Source organism: Eriocheir sinensis, chromosome 32 (genome assembly GCF_024679095.1).
Source record: "Eriocheir sinensis breed Jianghai 21 chromosome 32, ASM2467909v1, whole genome shotgun sequence".
Lineage (NCBI taxonomy): Eukaryota > Metazoa > Arthropoda > Malacostraca > Decapoda > Varunidae > Eriocheir > Eriocheir sinensis.
The window spans coordinates 10,748,876-10,770,456 of NC_066540.1; the positions used below are offsets into that span (position 1 = coordinate 10,748,876).

Sequence of the window (21,581 nt, forward strand, 5' to 3'; positions counted from 1 at the left end):
AGTAATTCTTTGGAAGATAATATTGCTCTTGTTTCATACCTGGAATATTTCTGTGTTGGTAAAGAATTAATCCTGGTTGGTGACTAATCTCCCTACTGTTGTCTGGTCCACTGAGGTTCCTTATTGCACTTCCTCTATTGATATTAGATTTCTAGATTTGTTTTCATCTTTGGGTCTTATACAGTGGGTTACGCAATGTACTTATGTCTGGTCTAATAATATACTTGACTTGGTCTTTACATCTGAAGATGATAGAATTTCCCATGTCGATCTAATAGACCCCTTTCCAGGTTGTGACCATTTTCCAGTCTTGTTTGAGTATATATTTAGTTCTAATCCAAACATCAATAATGTACATAACAATTTTGACTTTTTTAATGGCAACTACACTTTGTTAAACCATCACATTTTTAATTTTGATTGGGACAATGAATTCCTTGGCTTAGATATTGAACAATCATATTTAAGATTTAAAAGTTTAATGCTTAATGCCATTCAGCTATTTATTCCAATTAAGAATGCATCAGGAATCAGGAAACCTCCTTGGGCAAAATCTATACCTCTTTCTTTAAAACGGCATAAACGCCAAGTATGGTTGGAGTATAAGGATGCTCGGTCAAAGTTTGGCAGATCTTCCCCAATAGCCTTGAGGTTGTGGCATTCTTTTAAGACAATATCTGTTCAATATAAAGATGCTGTCCATCAATCTGTAATTAAATATGAAAGATCTTTAGTTTCTCCCGGAAATCCTGATGTTAAACATTTTCACTCCTATCTTCGTAGTAAGAAGGTTCAGCGTCCTACTATTGGACCGCTGTATGGAGATAATGGCTGGTGCACTGACACAACTGACATGGCAGATCTTTTTGTTGATGCTTTCTCTGGTGTATTTTCTTCTGCTGACTTATTGAATCCTTATCCTGTTCAGCATTGTGACAATTCATTTATATTTAATATATTTAGTTTTGATATTTTTAAAATTAAGATTATCCTTTCTAAGTTGAAATCTGCTTGTTGTGGCCCTGATGGTTTACCTTTAGTATTTTTAAAGAGATGTGCCCCCTCCATTAGTTATCCTTTGATCTTGTTGTTCAGAAAATCTCTTTTATCAATGCAAGTCCCATCAGACTGGAAAGATGCTAATGTTATGCCACTTTTCAAAGGTGGAATCCATTCTGATCCCCTCAACTGTTGACCAATCAGTTTGACATCAGTGTGCTGTAAATCTTTTGAAAGAATAATTGTGTCTCAACTTACTTCTTATTTGGAAGATAATAACGTACTTTCACAGCATCAGTATGGTTTTAGATCAGGTAGATCAGTTTTCGAGCAACTGTTGTATACTTATGACTGTGTGACTCATTTCTATGATAGTGGTATGTCAGTGGATATGATATTTTTTGATTTCAAGAAAGCTTTTGATGTTGTTAATCATAGATTATTACTCACAATGCTGTCTAGTATTGGGATTGGGGGGTGTTTGCTGGGATGGCTGAAAGACTATTTGAGTGGGAGAAAGATGCAAGTAGTTGTCCATAGTAGTAAGAGTTATAGAGCGGAAGTAAGCAGTGGTTGTCCCTTTTTCTCTTTTTTTTTTCTTTCTTTTTTTTACAGCAAAGGAGACAGTTCAAGGGCACAAAAAAAGTAAACATTAATAAAAAAAGCCCGCTACTTGCTGCTCCTAAAAAGAATCCAAAGAGGTGGCCGAAAGATAGGTCAGTTTCGGGAGGAGAGGTGTCCTGACACCCTCCTCTTGAAAGAGTTCAAGTCGTAGGCAGGAGGAAATACAGATGAAGGAAGATTGTTCCAGAGTTTACCAGCGTGAGGGATGAAAGAGTGAAGATGCTGGTTAACTCTTGCATAAGGGGTTTGGACAGTATAGGGATGAGCACGAGTAGAAAGTCGAGTGCAGCGGGGCCGCGGGAGGGGGGGAGGCATGCAGTTAGCAAGTTCAGAAGAGCAGTCAGCGTGGAAATATCGATAGAAGATAGAGAGGCAACATTGCGGCGGAATTTAAGAGGTAGAAGACTATCAGTATGAGGAGGAGAGCTGATGAGACGAAGAGCCTTAGCCTCCACTCTGTCCAGAAGAGCTGTGTGAGTGGAGCCCCCCCACACATGAGATGTGTACTCCATACGAGGGCGGACAAGGCCCCTGTATATGGACAGCAACTGTGCAGGGGAGAAGAACTGGCGGAGACGGTACAGAACGCCCAGCCTCGAGGAGGCTATGAAGTTTCCAGTTGAGATTTTGAGTTAAGGATAGACCGAGGATGTTTAGTGTTGAGGAAGGTGATAGCTGGGTGTTGTCAAAGAATAGGGGATAGTTGTTTGGAAGATTGTGTCGAGTGGATAGGTGGAGAAACTGTGTTTTTGAGGCATTGAAGGACACCAGGTTCTTCTTGCCCCAGTCGGAAATAATAGTAAGGTCTGAGGCTAAGCGTTCTGCAGCCTCCAGCCTTGAGTCGTTAAGTTCCTGAATGGTGGGTCTCCTATTAAAAGAAGTTGAGTAATGCAGAGTGGAATCATCGGCGTAGGAATGGATAGGACAGTTCGTTTTGGAAAGAAGATCATCAATGAACAACAGAAAAAGAGTGGGAGATAGGACAGAACCCTGTGGGACACCACTGTTAATAGATTTAGGGGAAGAACAGTGACCATCTACCACGGCAGAAATAGAACGGTCAGAAAGGAAACTGGAGATAAAGGTACAGAGAGAAGGATAGAAACCGTAGGAGGGTAGTTTAGAAAGCAAAGATTTGTGCCAGACCCTATCAAAAGCTTTTGATATGTCCAGCGCAATAGCAAAAGTTTCACTGAAACGGCTAAGAGAGGATGACCAAGAGTCAGTTAAGAAGGCTAGGAGATCACCAGTAGAACGCCCCTTGCGGAACTCATACTGGCGATCAGATAGAAGGTCAGAAGTGGAAAGGTGCTTTTGAATCTTCCGGTTAAGGATTGATTCAAAAGCTTTAGATAGACAAGAAAGTAAAGCTATAGGACGGTAGTTTGAGGGATTGGAGCGGTCACCCTTCTTAGGCACAGGCTGTATGAAGGCATACTTCCAGCAAGAAGGAAAGGTAGATGTTGACAGGCAGAGGCGAAAGAGTTTGACCAGGCAGGGTGTTTATTTGCTGATGATCTTAAATTATACCTAGCTACTGAAATTTCTAAGTCTAACCAATTAATTTCTCACAGTATTTTGGAAAGAGACATCAACACTCTTTACAACACAAGCAGCTCTTGGGGTTTATCTTTCTCAGTTGGTAAATGTGCCAGAATGAACTTTTATAGGAATTTCCTTTATGCTCCTGCTCCTTTACCATAATTTATTGGAAACCAACCCATACAAGATGTAGATAACTATAAGGATCTTGGGGTTAGGGTGGATTCCTCTCTAAAGTTTCATTTGCATGTGAGAGAAATCACTGGCAAGGCTGGAGGCATTGGTTACAGTATTCTAAAGGGTACCCTTTGCAGATCTGATTTCATGAAGGCAGTTTTTATCTCGCATATTCGCCCTATCTTGGACTTTGCCTCCGTGGTTTGGTTCACTGGTTATACAGGAGACATTAGGCTTTTAGAAAATGTTCAGAGGAGGTGGACCAAGAAAATTACCGGTTTCCATGATCTGCCATATAGTGAACGTCTCGCTAGATTGAGTCTTTATTCCATTAAAGGAAGATTAATTAGAGCTGATCTCATGGTGTTCAACATTCTGAAAGTGTTTTGTCCGAATCTAGGTCACCTCTTGGTTAGAAATCTCAACAGAGACACAAGAGGCCACTCCTTTAAGCTTTTTGTTCCTTGTTACAACACTGATGTTCGAGCTCGCTTCTTCTGAGTGCGGGTCATTAGCATTTGGAATAATTTACCCGAATCAGTTGTCGAGGTGAATTCTGTTAATGCTTTCAAACGGCATCTCCACACTTCTCTCGGTCAAATTTTGTATGATTTTGATTGACTTTGGGTTGTTGAGCATCTCTTTGACTTGTAAACTTGTGTCCTGTGCTGTGCTGTGTCTCCACTCGGGATTACCAACCTGACTACAGGGGACTATAACCCTTTGGAAAATATGCATAACGGAAGTCACCTCGACCTCTGACAAATCATGTTTTTCGTCTTTTTTTCGTTCTTTTAATGACAGAAAATGAGACAAGATGTAATCAACCAACATATCAAAATTTAGTGCAATGGGGCACAAATTTACCCAAAAAGTAGCCCAATTAATGATATAAGTAGCCCAATCTGCAACAGGCAAGCAGTGTTTTTTTGAATTTTTTTTTTAGGATAATACAGAGTAGCAAAATTCGAGAAATAGCATGAGTGGAGTGAGCTGAAGCTGCTGGCCAATAAGTGAGCTAGGTTCAACTGGTGTCGTCACGTGCCAACATCAAGGGCATAACCCTGCCTCCCTCCCCTCCCTCTCCCTCCCTCTCCTCCCTCCTCTCCTCCTCCTCCCTCCCTCCTCCTCCCTCCTCCTCCCCCTCCCTCCTCCCTCCCCTCTCCCTCCTCCCCTCTCTCCCTCCTCCTCCTCTCTCCCTCTCTCTCCTCCCTCCTCCTCTCCCCTCCCTCCCTCCCTCCTCCCCTCCCTCTCCCTCCTCCCTCCTCCTCCCCCCTCCCCCCTCCCTCCCTCTCTCCTCCCCTCCTGCTCTCCTCCTCTCCTCCTCTCTCCTCCCCCTCCTCTCCCTCCTCCTCTCCTCCCTCCCCTCCTCTCTCCTCCTCTCTTCCCTTCCTCCCTCTCCCTCCTCCTCCCTCCCTCCTTCCCTCCCTCCTCTCTCCCTCCCTCCCCTCTCCCTCCTCTCCCTCTCCCTCCCTCCCCTCCCTCCCCTCCTCCTCCCTCTCCCTCCCTCCCCTCTGCCTTCCTCCTCCCTCTCCCTCCCCCTCCCTCTCCCTCCCTCCTCCCTCCCTTCCTCCCCTCCTCTCCTCTCCCCTCTCTGCCTCCTCCCCCCCCTCCTCCCTCTGCCTCCTCTCTCTCCCTCCTCCCTCTCCTCCCTCTCCTCTCCTTCCCTCCTCTCTGCCTTCCTATTTATTTAGCGTCCGCGTATACGCACGCGATCTGGGGGCTATGTATAAGGGGGGGGGTCTGGTGTTTTGACCGAATACGCGAAACCGCGATGGGTGAGACCGCGAACGGCGGGGGGTGACTGTATATTGTCTTGGCACTTACTCAAGAGTATTATGGCAGTTGTTTGTGTGGTCTTGGTGATGCCACATTAGCCAACCATCAGAACATCTATAGGACAATTTACTAGCTGTCTTGGTTGGAGGTGTCACCTGATTCTAGATGGGGTTCTCCCCATCTAGGTAAGAAAACCCCGAGGTAGGGTGGGTGGTGGAAAGAAGACAGCCCCACAGAAATATAGGAAATGGCTGTCTGTAAATCATCTTGCAATCAGCTGTTAACACAACTCACCGTGATCCAGTTTCTTATGGCAGTTTAGATATATTACGTGTAATAGGTCGCATTAATTTTACATGTGGATGAGGGATCACATTCACACAAGTGCCAGACCCCAGATGACTTTTAAAAGGATCTGCTATGAAATTGATTCGATGGGTCAGATTAGGGTTGTAACCTTCCGGGAATTTTAAGCTGGTAAACTTTTCATGGGAATTTTGGGAATTTGGAGGAATTTTCAGGAACTTTGAGGGTTAAGAAAACATACAAGTTTGCTTATGGTGCTATTAGTCTTTATTTTTTTTAGCTCAGGTTATTGTTGCCTCTTTCGACTTCAGTTTTAGGGGCTGTTGGTGAATGTCCCTTAACCCGTTGATGGTGCAGGCAGGATTTTTAAGTGATGCCTGTTGAGGCTCATGTGTAGTCCTGAGCTCCTCTCTATGATGTTTCTGGTTGGAGTGAGTAATGAGAGGCACACTGAGCCCCTGGGTGAGTCTGAGCTAACGTGATCAGAACAGGGGTGGAATTCACAAACATACTCACTAACTACGAACTAACATAACTACGCACTATTGATTTAGCGACCGACGTCAGCGTCAGATTCACAAAGCAAACCTTAGATGGTAGTTGGAGGCGTGCTAAATCAGCAAGGCCGCTGATTGGTTGATGACGTCATTGGCCTTGCAGCGAATCACAAGCATGTTCACAAAACCGTCAGCCAATCGTAGGAAGTCCCCTCCAGCTGCCTCTTCAAAACAACCCATTCTCTTTTCCCATTTTCTTCCTTTTAAAGCAAACTGTACAAAATCGTAATCTAGGAACTTAATTATTTCGTCGTTTGCTGCACATTAACGTCAAGGTAACTCTGCTGTTCAATGTCTTGTTATCTAAGAACATGCTTAAGGGGAAGAAAAAGAAGATAAGGAGATTGAGACACGAAGAGAGCAAATTAAAAATAATATGGCTCATATATCGAGGCAGACAGGAACCAAGGACGGAAGGAAGGAACGAGGGAAAGTTAAGACTGTCTTGCCATATCTGCAGCCCAACTCATGGGCTGTCACCCGACAAAGGTCCATGGTCCCACGGAGGGACAAATGTAGAGATGGATGGACGATCGAATGGATGAGGAGGTAGAAAGATGAAGGAGGAGGGAGGTCTGGCAATCCCCCGGCCGGGCGTCGGTGTTGCCATACCTCCCACACTTATCATATGCCGCTCAAAGTGTGTATATCTCATCATTTTATAAAGAAATGGGCTTCCTCTACTTGTAAAGTTATATTTCGAGTTGAAAAACGTGATTTATAAGCATTTATACGTAAATATGATAATATTGTTTGCGTTTACTTCACCTTCGAGGCAGTAGTTATTTTACAACATATTTAGTGTCACACAGTGTGTGTTAAAGGTTTGTGAATCCGCGCGCTAACCCGTGACGTTATCAATTAGTTGGTAGTTATTACCACACGAGCTTTGTGTATCACAATGTTCTCAAAATTACGCATTAAGGGCCCAAAACTACACACTAAGGGCCCAAAACTACGCACTAAGCCTTTGTGAATCTAGCCCCAGGACTGGTACTGGTAACTTGAGTCACTGGACACATTCAGTACAGATGATTCATGTACAATGCTGTAGTCTCCACACTTTCATGAAGATTATATTGGTTGTTTAATTACAGTATTATCCATTGCCTGCTTGACACACACACACACACACACACACACACACACACACACACACACACACACACACACACACACCATCTCCTTAGATATCGACTCATGTCAAATAAAAAAACGTGTTATTTAAACTTGTATTAATCGAGAGGTGACTGTGTGTGTGTGTATATATATATATATATATATATATATATATATATATATATATATATATATATATATATATATATATATATATATATATATATATATATATATATATATATATATATATATATATATATATATATATATATATATATATATATATATATATATATATATATATATATATATATATAAACAAAGGCTGGGGGGCATGAGGATTTCTTAGAAATCAATAGGGGGCATCATGTAAAAAAGTTTGGGAACCACTGCACTATATGAAGGGCATCAAATTAGACATATGATTATTATTATAATTATGATTATTATTGAAGTAAAAAAAAATCCATTTATTTTGTGTGAATATGAGAACCACTTTTACATGATCAACTTCTGGTGAAGTTTATCTAAACCTACATCATGAGTTGAGTGTAAATGTTTATGTTTTACAGATGCCAAAGATTGAAGATTTCCAGTTTCTCAAACCAATTAGTCGTGGAGCCTTTGGGTGAGTAACAACATTTTGTGGAAATGTTACATATTCTGTAAGTTAAATAATATTTTTCTCAACAAGTCAATTATTATATGCCATCAAGACTTGGACTGTCTTGGAAACTACCATTGTGGGTGATATGGTTTTCAGTGCTGGCAATTTTTAGAATAAGAATTGTGTAAATGCAGCAGCCACCCCATTCCGTGAGGACCTGAAAATATAACCCACAAACTCAAAGTGCGTGAGTTGAACCCACAGTATGCGATATGGAGGCAAGGAATGAAGGAATTATCAAATTCTGCACCCAAACCGACACTATTATTGGGAAGGACCCCTGTAAAGAAGTATATATTCACATAATCAGAAAATAAAGACATTGCATGTTTTATTAATCACCAGTAATGCATAGAAATGCTGAAGAGCAGTTTTGAATTCATTCAAATAGAATAAATCCAGAGGTGATAAGGCACAAAAAAAGTAAAGCACATTTAAGTAAACACCAAGCAACAAGGAGGTGCCATTGGAAGACATAGCTCTCTGACAATCATGGAGTTGAATTGAGGCTGCCTTAGTACTGTATTTTCATTTAATGTATTCCCTTTTCACTCATTTGTAATAATTTCCCCTAATATTACTGTACTGAGCAAAATTCCTTGAACCTGCTATACATGTCACTTTCATTATCTCTCACTCATCTTCTTTGAGCATTGGCTCAGGACTGTTACTTGTAGAAGTTGTGGGAGCCAGCTTTCAAGCAACATATAGCACTATGCAGTCCAAAAATGAAGTGAATATTTGGCTGTCAATACCTAGACTAGATTCAAATCTCCTGAGTCTCCTATTTCACATCCCTGCTGCTTGGCGCTGCTCAGCATATTTGGTGCATGAATTTATTTTTTTATATAATTTTTGAAGATTCTTAATTTTTTGGACTATATTGGGATTTTTGGAATATCCATGTTTGGGTAAATGGACTTTTACTGTAGTTGTTCATCCTTGGATTTCTCTGCTGTTTGAAAACATCAAACTGCACAGTAAATATGTAATACAGATGTTGTTAACACATTGAAGTTGAAAGTTTTTATAAACTTTTTACTGCAGCAGTAACTAATCAAAGGACAAGTTCATTATGTACTCCTGAGTTAACCAGAATTCATTTCTCTGAGTTATGTATTTATGTACTACTTTATCCCTTTTATCCTTAAGTCTCTGTATCTGAAATGTGTTAGGGTTACTCACTAACATGTAGTATTTGAACCCTTCTGGCAATCATGGAGTTGAGTCGAGGCTGCCTGAATACTGTATTAAGTTTTGAAAAAAACTTAAAAATCTAGTCTAAAAAACTCATTATTGGCCTTACATGTATGAGAAAGGTTAATTGTATGTAGTTTGTTCATAAGAGGTTTACTGTTTTATGGTAGACAGATTTCTTTTCATAATTTAATTTTAACAGCAAGAAATAACTGGTACAACTTATGGGCTTTCTTATGCAGTATTTTTTTTCTCTTATAACTTCAACAGGAAGGTGTTTCTGGGATGCAAGAATGATAACCCAAGTCAGCTGTATGCCATCAAAGTTGTCAAAAAGTCTGACATAGTACACAAGAATATGGTTGAGCAAGGTAAGTTAGTGTGCCAAGTCCTAACTGACTATATATCAGGAGTCTGGAGTTGGAAGAAAAAACTTAAACATATTTTTACTGACTATTTCCAGAAGATTTTACACTTCTGGCAAATACTTGACTCCACCCAAAACAATCCAACTCTTTAAGTCTGACTGACTTGGATTTTAACTTCACAACCTTGTTTTATATATACTTCTGATTTATCTTCATCAAACCTGACATCTCATTTCTGCATACTGACTTCAGCCTGTTTACACTTTACTAATAATTGTACTTTAGTGATTACAGAGAGGGATGCCCTAGCCCGGACCAAGAGCCCTTATTGTGTCCAGCTGTATTATTCTCTCCAGACTGTTTCCAATGTTTACTTAGTAAGTAATTTTGATACTGTTACAATTCTCTTGTATAGTATTGATATTGCCTAGATTGATTTCTTGTCAGAGCAAGATTTCTTCATTACTCAGAACATTCATTTCTTCTTGACACAACAATCCCTCACATATCCATATATAATGTACAATAATGTTTCTCTCTTAGGTAATGGAATACTTAATTGGAGGAGATTTAAAGTCTCTCTTAGCCATCTATGGTTACTTTGATGAACCAATGGCCACATTCTATGCTGCAGAACTGGGTCTTGCTTTATACTACTTACACAGGTAATGTAAAACTATAGATGTTTTTTTCTTATCATTATTAATAAGATTGGCATTGATTAAATTTATTTTTTGATAAATACATTCTAAACTATCAAGGTCAGATTAGAGGGATCTACATGTAAGTTATTGTTATTGTGTGTGGCATCAGCCATTGATTAAATATACAGGAAACCCAATAGACTAGTAATGGCTGAGGAGGAGGAAGATGTTTTTAACCCCTAAAGCATGGCTGGCGGGAATTCCTGCTTGGGCGGAGAAAAGCAGAAGGGTGGGGTGCAGGAATTCCTGTCTTCTGGTCTCCAGCTAAGATTTGTATTTCCCAACATCATATCTCCACTGTGTTGCAATCGAGGAACTTCTTGTTTCTTTCATCATGTAAATGAAAGATTGACGATGTAAAAGCACTATGAACTATTGTGTTTTTGTCTGGAATTGCCACACAGGGCACTGATGCAGAACACCTATTTAGCCAAATTTTATCAACGCGGCTTATGCTCTGTGAGCAGAAAACCGCCCTCTAGCTCGTCCTTTAAGGGTTAATATCATATACTGTGGCTTCTGAAAGAAATTTAACTTTTAGTGGTTGAGATCCCACTTCCTTATGTATTCCTTGCCTAATACTTCTTCACTCTCTTCCTCGACTTGGTGATCATCCTCTTTGACTGTTGATATTATATCGTTAGCCACTATTACCTCTTCTTTTTCCCTTTCTGTCGTTACTGGCATTGTTTTCTTTTCAGTCCTGTGATTAACATACACATTCTTGTCAGCTGCATTTCTGATCAAGGACTTAGTTTTAAATACATTGACTATTTGTAACAACCCAATAAGGACTTAGTTTTAAATACATTGACTATTTGTAACACAACCCAATAAATCAAATCAAAATCAGTGGCACTGTTCCATAGTTCAGAGATTCTTTTTTATTCCCTACTCTGTAGATTGGTGCCACATTGGCCCTCTTCCATTCATGTGGCACTTTCCCTTCTTTCAGTCAGCACACCACATTACTGTGAACCTGCCACTTGGTCGCTACATTGTTATAGTATCCAAAGTAGATATACTATCAGACTGAGGCCGTTCTTACATCTTGAGCCTTCAGAAGTTTAAGCACTCTTTGCCAATTTACTCTTTTTAAATTCAGCACTTGAGTTTCTAGTCACTCCCTTCTGCCCTGCAAAATCAGTTGCTTTTGTGAAAACCAATGTTCATCTTTTGTTCATTATTTCAGCTTGATTAACTGGATCTTTTGTTACCTCTCTCTTAGTCTTAGTTTTTTTTATCACTGTTGAACAAGGTCTTCCTCCAGATCTTTCCTTCTGTAGTTGCATGTTTTCCACACCTGAGTTTAAAGATTAAGTAAGATTTCCCACTTCTCTTGTATCTCTTTGGTTCTAAATCTCCTCCAGTTTGCTTCCTTGAAATATTTCCTTGATTCTGTAAAGTTTGCCTTCTTGTTGTGTCTGCCAGACCTGTGTGACCCCTTTTTTTTAGCAACGCACTACCTCCTATTGTTTGGAATTCTAACACCATATGGTTTCTTTGCTGTATGGGACACATATTTTAAAGATTCAATTACATCTGGTTTTTCAGTTAGCATTAAGTCTAGCTTTACTGGAGTGTCTTCATCTCAATATCTTGTGCCTTCTCTCTGACTCACTCAGTCTGTACATTATTCATTGATATACAGTCACCCCCCGCCGTTCGCGGTCTCACCCATCGCGGTTTCGCGTATTCGCGGTCAACTAATTGTGCCCCCCCCGCTTATACGCGGCCCCAGTTTCGCGTGTCTGCGGGATGCATTGAGGCTAACTCGGACGGCAGATAGGAGGGAGGGTGGCAGTGAGGAGGGGGGAAGGGAGAGAGGAGGGAGGAAGGCAGAGAGGAGGGCGGGAGGGAGGCAGAGAGGAGGGGGAAGGAGAGAGGAGGGAGGGAGGGGAGGCAGAGAGGAGGGAGGGAGGGAGGCAGAGAGGAGGGAGGAGGAGGGGAAGGAGAGAGGAGGAGGAGGCAGAAAGGAGGGAGGGAGGAAAGGGAGAGAGGAGGGAGGAAGGCAGAGAGGAGGGTGGGAGGGGGGCAGAGAGGAGGGAGGGAGGGGGGCATAGAGGAGGAGGGAGGGAGGCAGAGAGGAGGGGGGAAGGGAGAGAGGAGGGAGGAAGGCAGAGAGGAGGGAGGAAGGCAGAGAGGAGGGAGGGAGGGAGGCAGAGGAGGGGGGAAGGGAGAGGAGGAGGAGGAAGGCAGAGAGAGGGAGGGAGGAGGCAGAGAGGAGGGGAAGGGAGAGGAGGGAGGCGGGCAATGGACGTTAGGTTGCTCCTGAGTGACGTCATGGTTAGACTGTGACGTCATGCTTTCCTATTGGCCAGCAGCTCACTCAGGGACGACTGCTATTGGTCGAGATTTTCTCATAGCAACATTATCCTAAAAAAAAAAATTCACGCGCCGCCACACTGCAGTGTTGCCAGATTGGGCTACTTATCGCAAATTGGGCTACTTTTGGGTCTTCTGTGCTACTAAATTTTGACCCCAGGGTGAGTGTTGATTACATATTGTTGTCTAACAAGGTCTTGTCTCATTTCAGTCATTAAAAAGAACGAAAAAAACATGTTTTATATGACGTGTCAGAGGTGACTTCCCCAAATGCATATTTTCCCATAGGGTTATAGTCCCGCCGTTCGCGGTTTCGCGCATCGCGCCGAAGTCCGGGAACGAAATACCCGCGAACGGCGGGGGATGACTGTATAGAGTATTTTACTTTCCCACAACTGACATTGGAGGTTTGTCCCCTCCATCTCACTGCAGGACCTTATTAGGGGTTAATGTAACCCAATATTTATTATTTTGCCACTTTATTTTACTTTATGACTTGTATTAGGACTGATGGTTGGCTCCTGCCTATTATGTTGCAGGCAAGTTTTTTATAGTGGCCCCATTTTTGGTATGTTGTACATTTTTTTTTTTTTTTTTATCATTGAACTTTGTAGGTCATGTGTTCAGTAATAAAACAAAAGCATCTTATTTCAGTCATGGCATAGTACATCGTGATGTGAAACCAGACAATCTTCTTCTTGACAACAAGGGTCACTTGAAGCTCACCGACTTTGGACTTAGCAAAATAACACTCCATAAAGGTTAGTTATACAATTTACTTTTTCCTGCAGATATAAAAGAGGCAGTCTTAAAAAGAATTATAGGTTAGAAATACTTGACTGACTCTGCATCTTTTTTGCCCTAGAAAAAATAAATAGTTTGACAGAAGGATCCCAGCTTTTTTGCCTTATTCCTTTTACTCAGGCACTCATTACCATAAACAGATACTGAAGAGAGATACTGTGTGTTCTGAATCCTGATCTCAGCATGTTAAAGAATCCATATTGCTTGAAGTGCAATTTTAGAGTTCTCAGCTAGATCACATAAATTGCTACCCTGCTGGACAGGGTGTTCCAGGGTTTTATTCTCTCAGGTTTTGTGTCTGCCCACGACTATCAGTTAGCACAATCCTTATTTTGAATTGGTTGGAGTGGACCTTGCAACCTCTCTCGTTAGGGCCATATGATGCAGAAATATCGAATTTTCTCTTAGAATTATCATTTTCTGTTTTTTGTCTCCTGAGAGAAAATTGGGGTCAGGGATAACTTAAAATATTACTGAAATCTGTTATCCTATTTAGGCAAGAATTCACCTTTTATGACCCCCCCTCCCCCTCCCCACACACACACACACTAATTTGGCATGCAACTGCTCAGTTGTGCAATTCAATCCCTGTATGATGAAGGTTTGTGTTTGTTTGTTTTTCTGCTATTTTTGATGATTTGTGAACTATAAGTGGTCCATGAAGGATGACAGAGGTGGCCTTAGCATCAGGTGACTCATTTTAGAGAGAGCGACTCGGAGCACACTCCTTTATCCGTCTCACCTGCATTTAAGGTTTTTCCATGTTTTTGCAATGCCTTTATTTTTACAAGAATAGGAAGGCATTGAAGGAGAGGTTGAGTACTGCTTTAGCAGCTCGCCTTGCAAAAATAAAGAAGCTGAATAAGACAGGAGAAGAGGAAGAAGCCCCATGATACCCGCATAGTTTTATACATAATATCCATAGAAAAGGAGGGGACCAGGTGCCAACTAACCAGATGTAGCTACAGTTGTAGTTAATATATGTGCGTCAGGTGGAACGTATATAAAAACCCCACTTAACCCTTAAAGCGTGGGTGTCGACAATTGTTGATGTCCGCTAGACATCCCACCTCCTCTCAATAATACAGTAAAACATCACCATTTGCGCCCTCGCCATTTGCGCGGCCTTAATTTGCGGCCATCATCCCACCATTTGCGTAGGTGGTCTTGCCATTTGCGCACCTCGCCTCTATGGTAACATCTTCTCACTGGCAACAAAATGGCGTCCGCTGATCTTCTTCGGATGTTTACTAGCAGTTTTAACTGTAAAATGGCATCCGTTGATCTTCTGAGGACGTTTACTAGCTGTTTTAGCTGCAAAATGGCGTCCATTGATCTTCTGAGGACATTTACTAGCTGTTCTAGCAGCAAAATGGCGTCTGCTGATCTTCTGAGGACGTTTACTTGCTGTTCTGGCAGAAAAATGGTGTCCGCTGGCGAGCTACAGCTGTCTACCACCTGCGTGCCCTCTGCCGCCAGTGAAGAACACTGCCAACATACACAACATGTCGTTTCCCGCCATAACCCGGTCGCCTCTCCTCGTCTCGTGGGGACTGCGATTATTTGATGTTTTCTGCCTCACCTGTGCACCACCATCATGCTGCACGCAGCATCATCGAAGCCTAAACCCCGGAAGAACCCGATGATGACCATAACACAGGTGGAAGTGATTAAGGTGGACAGTGAAAGAAAAAAGCGAGAGATTGGTCGTGAGTATGACGTAGGTTTTTTGGGGAGCCGTTACCACCCATATGTATTATTCCCCATAGGTTATTAAGTTCGCCATTTGCACATTCGCCACTTGCGCACCTTCAGACCGCCCATATGCACGCAAATGGTGAGGTTTGACTGTACAGTATTGTTTATACCACATATAGCTGATGTGATATTTTATGCTGTTTTTAGGTAACTGAAATCCTCTATTAGGCACAGTTTGTGTAAACCTGCTCGCGATGATTTTTTGTGGGTCTAAAGGCTTTATTGGGGAGAGCACCAAACATTCTCAGAAATTCGCATTTGATGAGAGTCTGTGTCCCCTAACTCCTGCAAATACAGGGGACAGGTGTACTCTCATCAACCGAAGTAACCTGAACCACAAATGGATGCAGTTTGTTGGAGATGCCTTAGCTAAGCTCATAACATTGGAACTGTTGCCCATGCTGAGTCAGTACTACTGATTTCACCACTGCCAAGTCCCCTTGTCTCAGAGTCTCACTCTATCCACCTTCAGCCCTCTCAGCTCATTTGCTAGGAAAGGCAGTCAGGGATTCTATGAGAGGCTCATGATGTTCCAGGAGTTTGCACATAGACCCATCCATTGATTAACCCTGGGCCTGGTTCTGCAGGTGGGCACCACATCTGCACCACCCAATCCACCTTCAAAACATATTTGTCATATAGATAGGTGTATTTTTTCTCTTGTAGTGTCTAGCCAAACATTACTAAGTGATATTTCTTTCAGATATCACTGGAACACCCACTGGAAATATACTGACACCCCTATATAAGAGGACACCTGGCCAGATTCTTTCCTTGGCCTCTCAGCTTTCCTTTGTGAGTATGAGTAAAAATAAATGGATAAAATCTAAGACTCAGTGGTGATAATGGCTGCCTTTTTTTACTTATTTCTTGTATCAGTTTTGTATGTAAGTGCATAAACTGAATTCAAATTGCAGAGGTCTGAAGACAGTAGCTTCACCCTTGATAGCCCAGCTGGCAGTGACCAAAGCACCACTAGTATAGCAAGCATGAGGCGAGTGTCTACAAGGAGTCAGAGTTTCACCCAGGGGTTACAAAGGTAAGAGTTTTTGTTACAATTTTTTTTTTTCTGCTGAATGACGGCTTTTTAATGAAGGCTGAATTTTAGATGATGGTTATTGACTAACAATTCCTTTGGGATTTTGGAAAGATAAGGGTTAATATGATTTATTTATTTGAGATGAGACCTGCCAGTGGTGCAATTGATACTAGGGTTGCACCATTATTGAATCAGGTCAGAATAATTATACTTGATAGGGAATGGCTGTAGCTATTTCTAGTTGATACAATATTTTGTCATTCAATATACATACTCCATTTGTTAAGCATAAAACTGAGTTTCCAATTGTTATTGTAGACTTTATTGCCAAAATTGGGACCAAATATGTTGGGGAAACAGAAATTGGCAATTTTGACATTGGGACAAGAAAAGAGAGATCAAGTTGTGGATTTTACATAAGGAAATAGGTTTGATGTATGATTTTCAAATTCAATGATAATATAGATTTGTGTGCATCATCTGCAACTGGTAACTTATTCCCCTGAAACTAGTTTTTCTGACAAACACGGCATGCCTCATACTTTGTATTTACCTAGTTGTGGTATATGGGAAAGGAGCTACACTTGTACTGTCCCATCTCTATATCTACCATAATCCAACTTGGCCTTAAATTCATGAACTGTCTTTGCATAAACCGCATGTCATTCCAGGCCTCCACTACTCTTTTTGGAAAGCTGTTCTTCTTAATGTCTCTTCTACAGGCTTCCCTTTTCATCTTCCTTCCATGGCCTCTTGATTCTCTTGTATCCCATGTTATTAGATCTACCTTGTCCACTTTCTCCATCCCGTTTAGCACCCTATACACCGCAGTCAGAGCTCCTCTCCCTCCTCTGTTCCAATGTTGATAAGTTCAAGCACTTCAATCTCCCTTTGTATGTTAAATCTCTTAGTCGTGGAACCTACTTTGTTGCTGCCCTCTTAACCCCCAGGGTGCCAAGCATTTTTCACAAAAACTCCCCTGGTGCCAAGCAAATTTGCATTTTTAAAATTTTTATTTATTTATTTATTCATTCATTTATTCTTTTTTTTTTTTTTTTTTTTTTTTTAGAATGATTAGATAACACATATTTGATACATTTTGCTACTCACCTCTTATCATTTCCATGATTTTTAGGCGCCTGAAGTTTCTGATATTTGGAGTGTTACATCCCACAGACTTACTCGCCTGAGGAAACTTGGCGAGCATACTTCGGAGATTCATAGAAGGTTGTTATATGACACTAAGGAGGCTGAGGGCGTGGGTTACAGGACATTGGAGTGCATAAAGGTCCGACACAAGATATTGGGTTCTGCAAGCCTACAATCCGAGCTACGTGAATTCAAATTTGGAGGTTTTGTGTTTTGACGCACAAAAATATTTTATTGTAAACGTGCGTAAGTTGTTGTTTTCAACAGATATAAAATTAAGTAACTAGAAGAAGATAACACATATTTACAAGTCACTAAAATGCGTGTTTTATGTTATTTCATTCATAATTATTTCTATGATAAAACACTTATGCTATTGAGGTTTTGTTCATTATATGTACACAATATTTACTACATATTTCACGAGCAAAGTCGGGCATTTGCAAAATATTCTTTGCACGGCGAGACATCCTCCGTGAACTGCGGTCAGGTCAGGAAAAGGACCCGTACCCTCGGGATCCCTAGAGGCTTGGTGGTGGGTGAAGGTCAGTGACTGGGAGGGGTAAAGGTATGAAAAGTGTCTTGACAAAGTATGAAAAGCCTCCCAGTCAAAATGTAGCCACGGCGATTTTTTTTAAATCAGCGCCGTAAATATACAGAACTGGCACACAGCGTGCACCTACCCGCCTCCGTAAGTATACGCCACTGGCATTCTGGGGGTTAATGCTTTGTACTTTCCTTATGCAGTAATACCTCAGTTTACGAGTGCCTTAGTTTATGAGCATTTTGGTTTACGACCAAAAAAAAAATCACTAAAAATGCCTTGGTTTACAAGCAATGACTTGGTGTACGAACATCCTGTTTGTACAATTCGAAGACGTGAGCGTGGATTCCCTTTGTTCGCCGCAAGATGAGAGCGCTCAGAGTGGAAAAGAATGGGAATGGGGTCTCAAGCTGGTGTCACACTGGGCCTTTTTCCTCCAACCGCGTTGGCGGTAGGCGCAGCTGGCAACTTTTCTGGGTATGCGTCACACACAATCAAGGTTGGTCGCCCGTATCCACATCGTAAACAAACCAGTCGCCCTGTATCCACATGTTTGCAAGGAAAAGTTAGGATTGTTGTGGCTTGTGTTGCTGTTACTTGAGTTATGGACTTGTTGCTACAGGTAAATGGAAGGAAGAAGCGGTTGTGAGTACGATCATGGCTTCAAACAGGGAAGGACAGAAGTTTTTACCCAAACCTCGTCAGAGAACTGTGCTATGAAGACCGGGAGTCCTACAATTTTTATTGAATGGAGAAAGAAGTGTTTTTTGAACTATTGGAAATGGTAGCCGCACTCATATCCAAGAAGACACAAGAATGAGTGAAGAGCAGCAGCAATTATGGACCATTCACTTCTTTTAAATTCTTTTTGGCATAGTTTTCATGTGTGTGGTCCCACGGCATGGGGTGTTCTCTTATCTTATAGACAGAGCAGCTGCCAATTCACTTTATGATTCCACTACTCCTCAGCCACTACCGTTGTCTGTTTGTTTAAATACAGCCGCATGGTTGCTCGTATCCACAATTGTTTTCCATCAGTACAGAAAACCAACAACTCTCTCCTAGTTGGGGTACAGGCAACCCCAGTTGCTCCTAGCTCCAACAGTTGGAGGAAAATGCCCTGTGTGTTTGACACCACCTTCAGTCTGCATTGTACACACACAGAGGTAGTCCCACTCGCTCGTGTCCACATACGTTTGTGCTCTACAATACCCTCCTGAGTTTCGTGCTTGCTTTGTTCCGAAGGTATAGCGCTAAACTCAGGGTTATTGAAAACAATGGAAAAGCACTTGTTGGTTCCGACCAGTGGAGAAACTGACATTTTTTTCAATTTTGCTCCCTTGTTATCTCAAAATACATCCCTTGGTAAAAGGAAAAAAAATGGGAAGTGAGAACGGGTCGTTTTGAAGACCCAGTTGAAGGCGGCTGCCTTACGATTGGCTGGCAGTTCTGAAAACATGCTTGTGATTCGCTGTGAGTCCGATGACATCATCGACGGCGCTCACCCTATCAGCAGTCTCGCTGCCTGAACCCTTAGATTACGGCAGTTGTATATATAAGTGTGCTACCACACGCCCCACCCATACGGGGATCATATACATAATCATCACACTCTACGCTCCCTACGTTTCAAATATACCGCCAGTTCTTGACTCAGAAGAATGGTGGAGGAATCTGGCATCTGTACACACTTTCATTTGTCTCCAGCGCGTGGCCTACCGAAGGTCACAGATCATTTTCCACTTTTGTTCGGAATACATCTGGCATGTCTCATGATGTGCCAAACAGTTCCTCTGCTCTGAGTGGCAGTAGAGCTCAGGCGAATCAAAGTGACAGTGACTCTAATGATTGCTATGGTAGTGACATTGAGAGAGGAGGGAGGGGCAAGTAGGTGAAGAGAGAGAGTGAGAGCGAGTGGGGTGCTTCCACGCGACTCGTCACGGCCACAAGAAAATGCGCAATATTTTCAGCTGTCATAACTTTTTTATTATTATTAGAAGTGAAGTTTTATTACACCACCATATATACTAGATGAATATACAATTATTGCAAAGAAGAAAGACACCATTTCCACCTCTTTTGAATGTCTAAATTTTCCCGGTGCACAACATCCAGAGAAATATATCGCCACCCGTACTCTAAGGGTTAAGGCGGTGTCACACTGACCGATTTCTTCCAACCGTTGGGGGGTTACCGCGGTTGCCCATATACCCAACCGGGAGTGAGTTGTCGGTTGTCCATAAGCTGGTGTCACACTGGGCCTTTTTCCTCCAATCGCATTGGCGGTAGGGGCAACCAGCACTCCAAATCCAGGTGTGTGTCACACACGGCCAAGGTTGGTTGCCCATATCCACAATGTAAACAAAGCAGTCACCCTGTGTCGACTTGGCTCTGCCTGCGAAAGTAATGATGAAATAAAAGCTTTGTTCTGAAGTTAACAGTGATAGTTATATTGATAGTTCGTTGTTTTTACCGTGGACCCCAGCACGTGTGAACATGGTGAACATGGTCACCCAACTGAGGGAGTCTAAAGCTGCTGGTGTCAAATTAGGCCTTATTCCTCCAATCGTGTTGGCGGTAGGGGCAACCACCAACTCCAACTTTTCGGGGTGTGTGTCACACACGGCCAAGGTCGGTTGCCCATAAACAAAGCAGTCGCTCTGTATCCACGTGGCGTCGTCTGCTACAGTATGGGCTGTCACGGCTTGTGCAGCCATTACCCAAGTTATAGACATGTTGCTGCAGTTAAATGGAAGGAAAAAGCGGTTGTGGGCACGATTCCTAGTCTGCCCCACGGTCGGTGAGCAGGGTCACGTCAGGCAGTACCCTTCACCAATATTGTTCCTGTGTAATAACTGCTTTAATACTCACTGCCAAGGTACCCGGCACACTGGTGACTGGAATGCCACAGCGTAATTGATTTTTGTGTTGTGTTCACACCACGCTTCGGCTCCCACGTGTGGCGCGTCTTCTTCTTGTGACCTGTATGTTATTTTCGCATCACATGTCCTCCTCCTTTCTTCTGCTTATTCACACTTTCCTTTTCTATTGCATCACTATTGATTTAAGCAATCAAAATTTGTACCTTCAGCATATACCGCACAGGGGTAACTTTTTGGCATTTCCTGAGTGATAAAAGTGCGCGTTACACACCGCAAAATATGGTATATTTTATTCTGGAGACATCTGGAAACTATTGTGTCAAACGGAAGTGTTTTGGGTGTTGGTTTCGTGCCAGTAACAATAACCCCTAGGCATACCAAAACTTGACCATCGACGTATAAGATGCAGGGTGATTGTTTTTACTCTTCTTTTTGAAAAAAGTGTATCTTATATGGCGGGAAATACGGTACTTTTATTCTGTATAAAATATCATGTAAAATGATTTTTATGTTAATATTTTTTGGGATATGGAATGCATTAATGGGATTCACATTAATTTAAATGGGGAAATTTATTTTGGTTTACAAGTTTTTTGGTTTACGAGCAACATTCCGTAACGAATTAAACTCGTAAACTGAGGTATGACTGTATTTGACTTTGTACTTTGTGACAATACTTTTGCTGCGTTCCAACCTTGGACGTATTGTTGTCGCAATCAGTTTCTTTGCCACTGCTGCCCTCACTGTTTTAATGCAGCGCTGCACAAGACTGTAGTCAAGAGCCATATGAATTTATATTTATATGGCTCTGCTCTACTCCAGCTCCCCTGAGGTATCTTAATCTTTCATGCAAGAATTAATCAGAATCGCTGGTAAATTCTAGAACAGCTTTGCTTGAGTACGCCTGAGTTTTTAACATCAGATATTTCAGATGAGGTCTTTCCCCCCAAATAGTCCAGTTTATATGGGGTTTACTATAGTTTTGTTTTCACCAACATCAGTATTCAATTTAACATAACACTATTATAAGTCCCTCCC

The 21,581-nt window shown here is 41.9% G+C and overlaps 1 protein-coding gene across 5 annotated transcripts in view; it reads left to right on the forward strand.

The window, feature by feature from the left end:
- Positions 1 to 21,581, forward strand: part of LOC127006130 (serine/threonine-protein kinase greatwall-like) — a 46,470-nt gene that overhangs the window by 831 nt on the left and 24,058 nt on the right. For 4 of the 5 annotated variants that reach the window (XR_007759088.1, XM_050875662.1, XM_050875659.1 and 1 more), the window contains 7 exons: positions 7,679 to 7,734; positions 9,241 to 9,341; positions 9,624 to 9,715; positions 9,882 to 10,003; positions 13,022 to 13,128; positions 15,633 to 15,724; positions 15,847 to 15,968. Coding sequence is in view for 4 of the 5 variants with exons in the window: in XM_050875662.1 (XP_050731619.1) it covers positions 7,679 to 7,734; positions 9,241 to 9,341; positions 9,624 to 9,715; positions 9,882 to 10,003; positions 13,022 to 13,128; positions 15,633 to 15,724; positions 15,847 to 15,968 (692 nt within the window). In the remaining variant the exon portion in view is untranslated. Of the gene's footprint in view, positions 1 to 7,678; positions 7,735 to 9,240; positions 9,342 to 9,623; positions 9,716 to 9,881; positions 10,004 to 13,021; positions 13,129 to 15,632; positions 15,725 to 15,846; positions 15,969 to 17,144; positions 21,576 to 21,581 lie in introns of those variants that run through there. The other variant, XM_050875663.1, reaches the window with a different exon arrangement.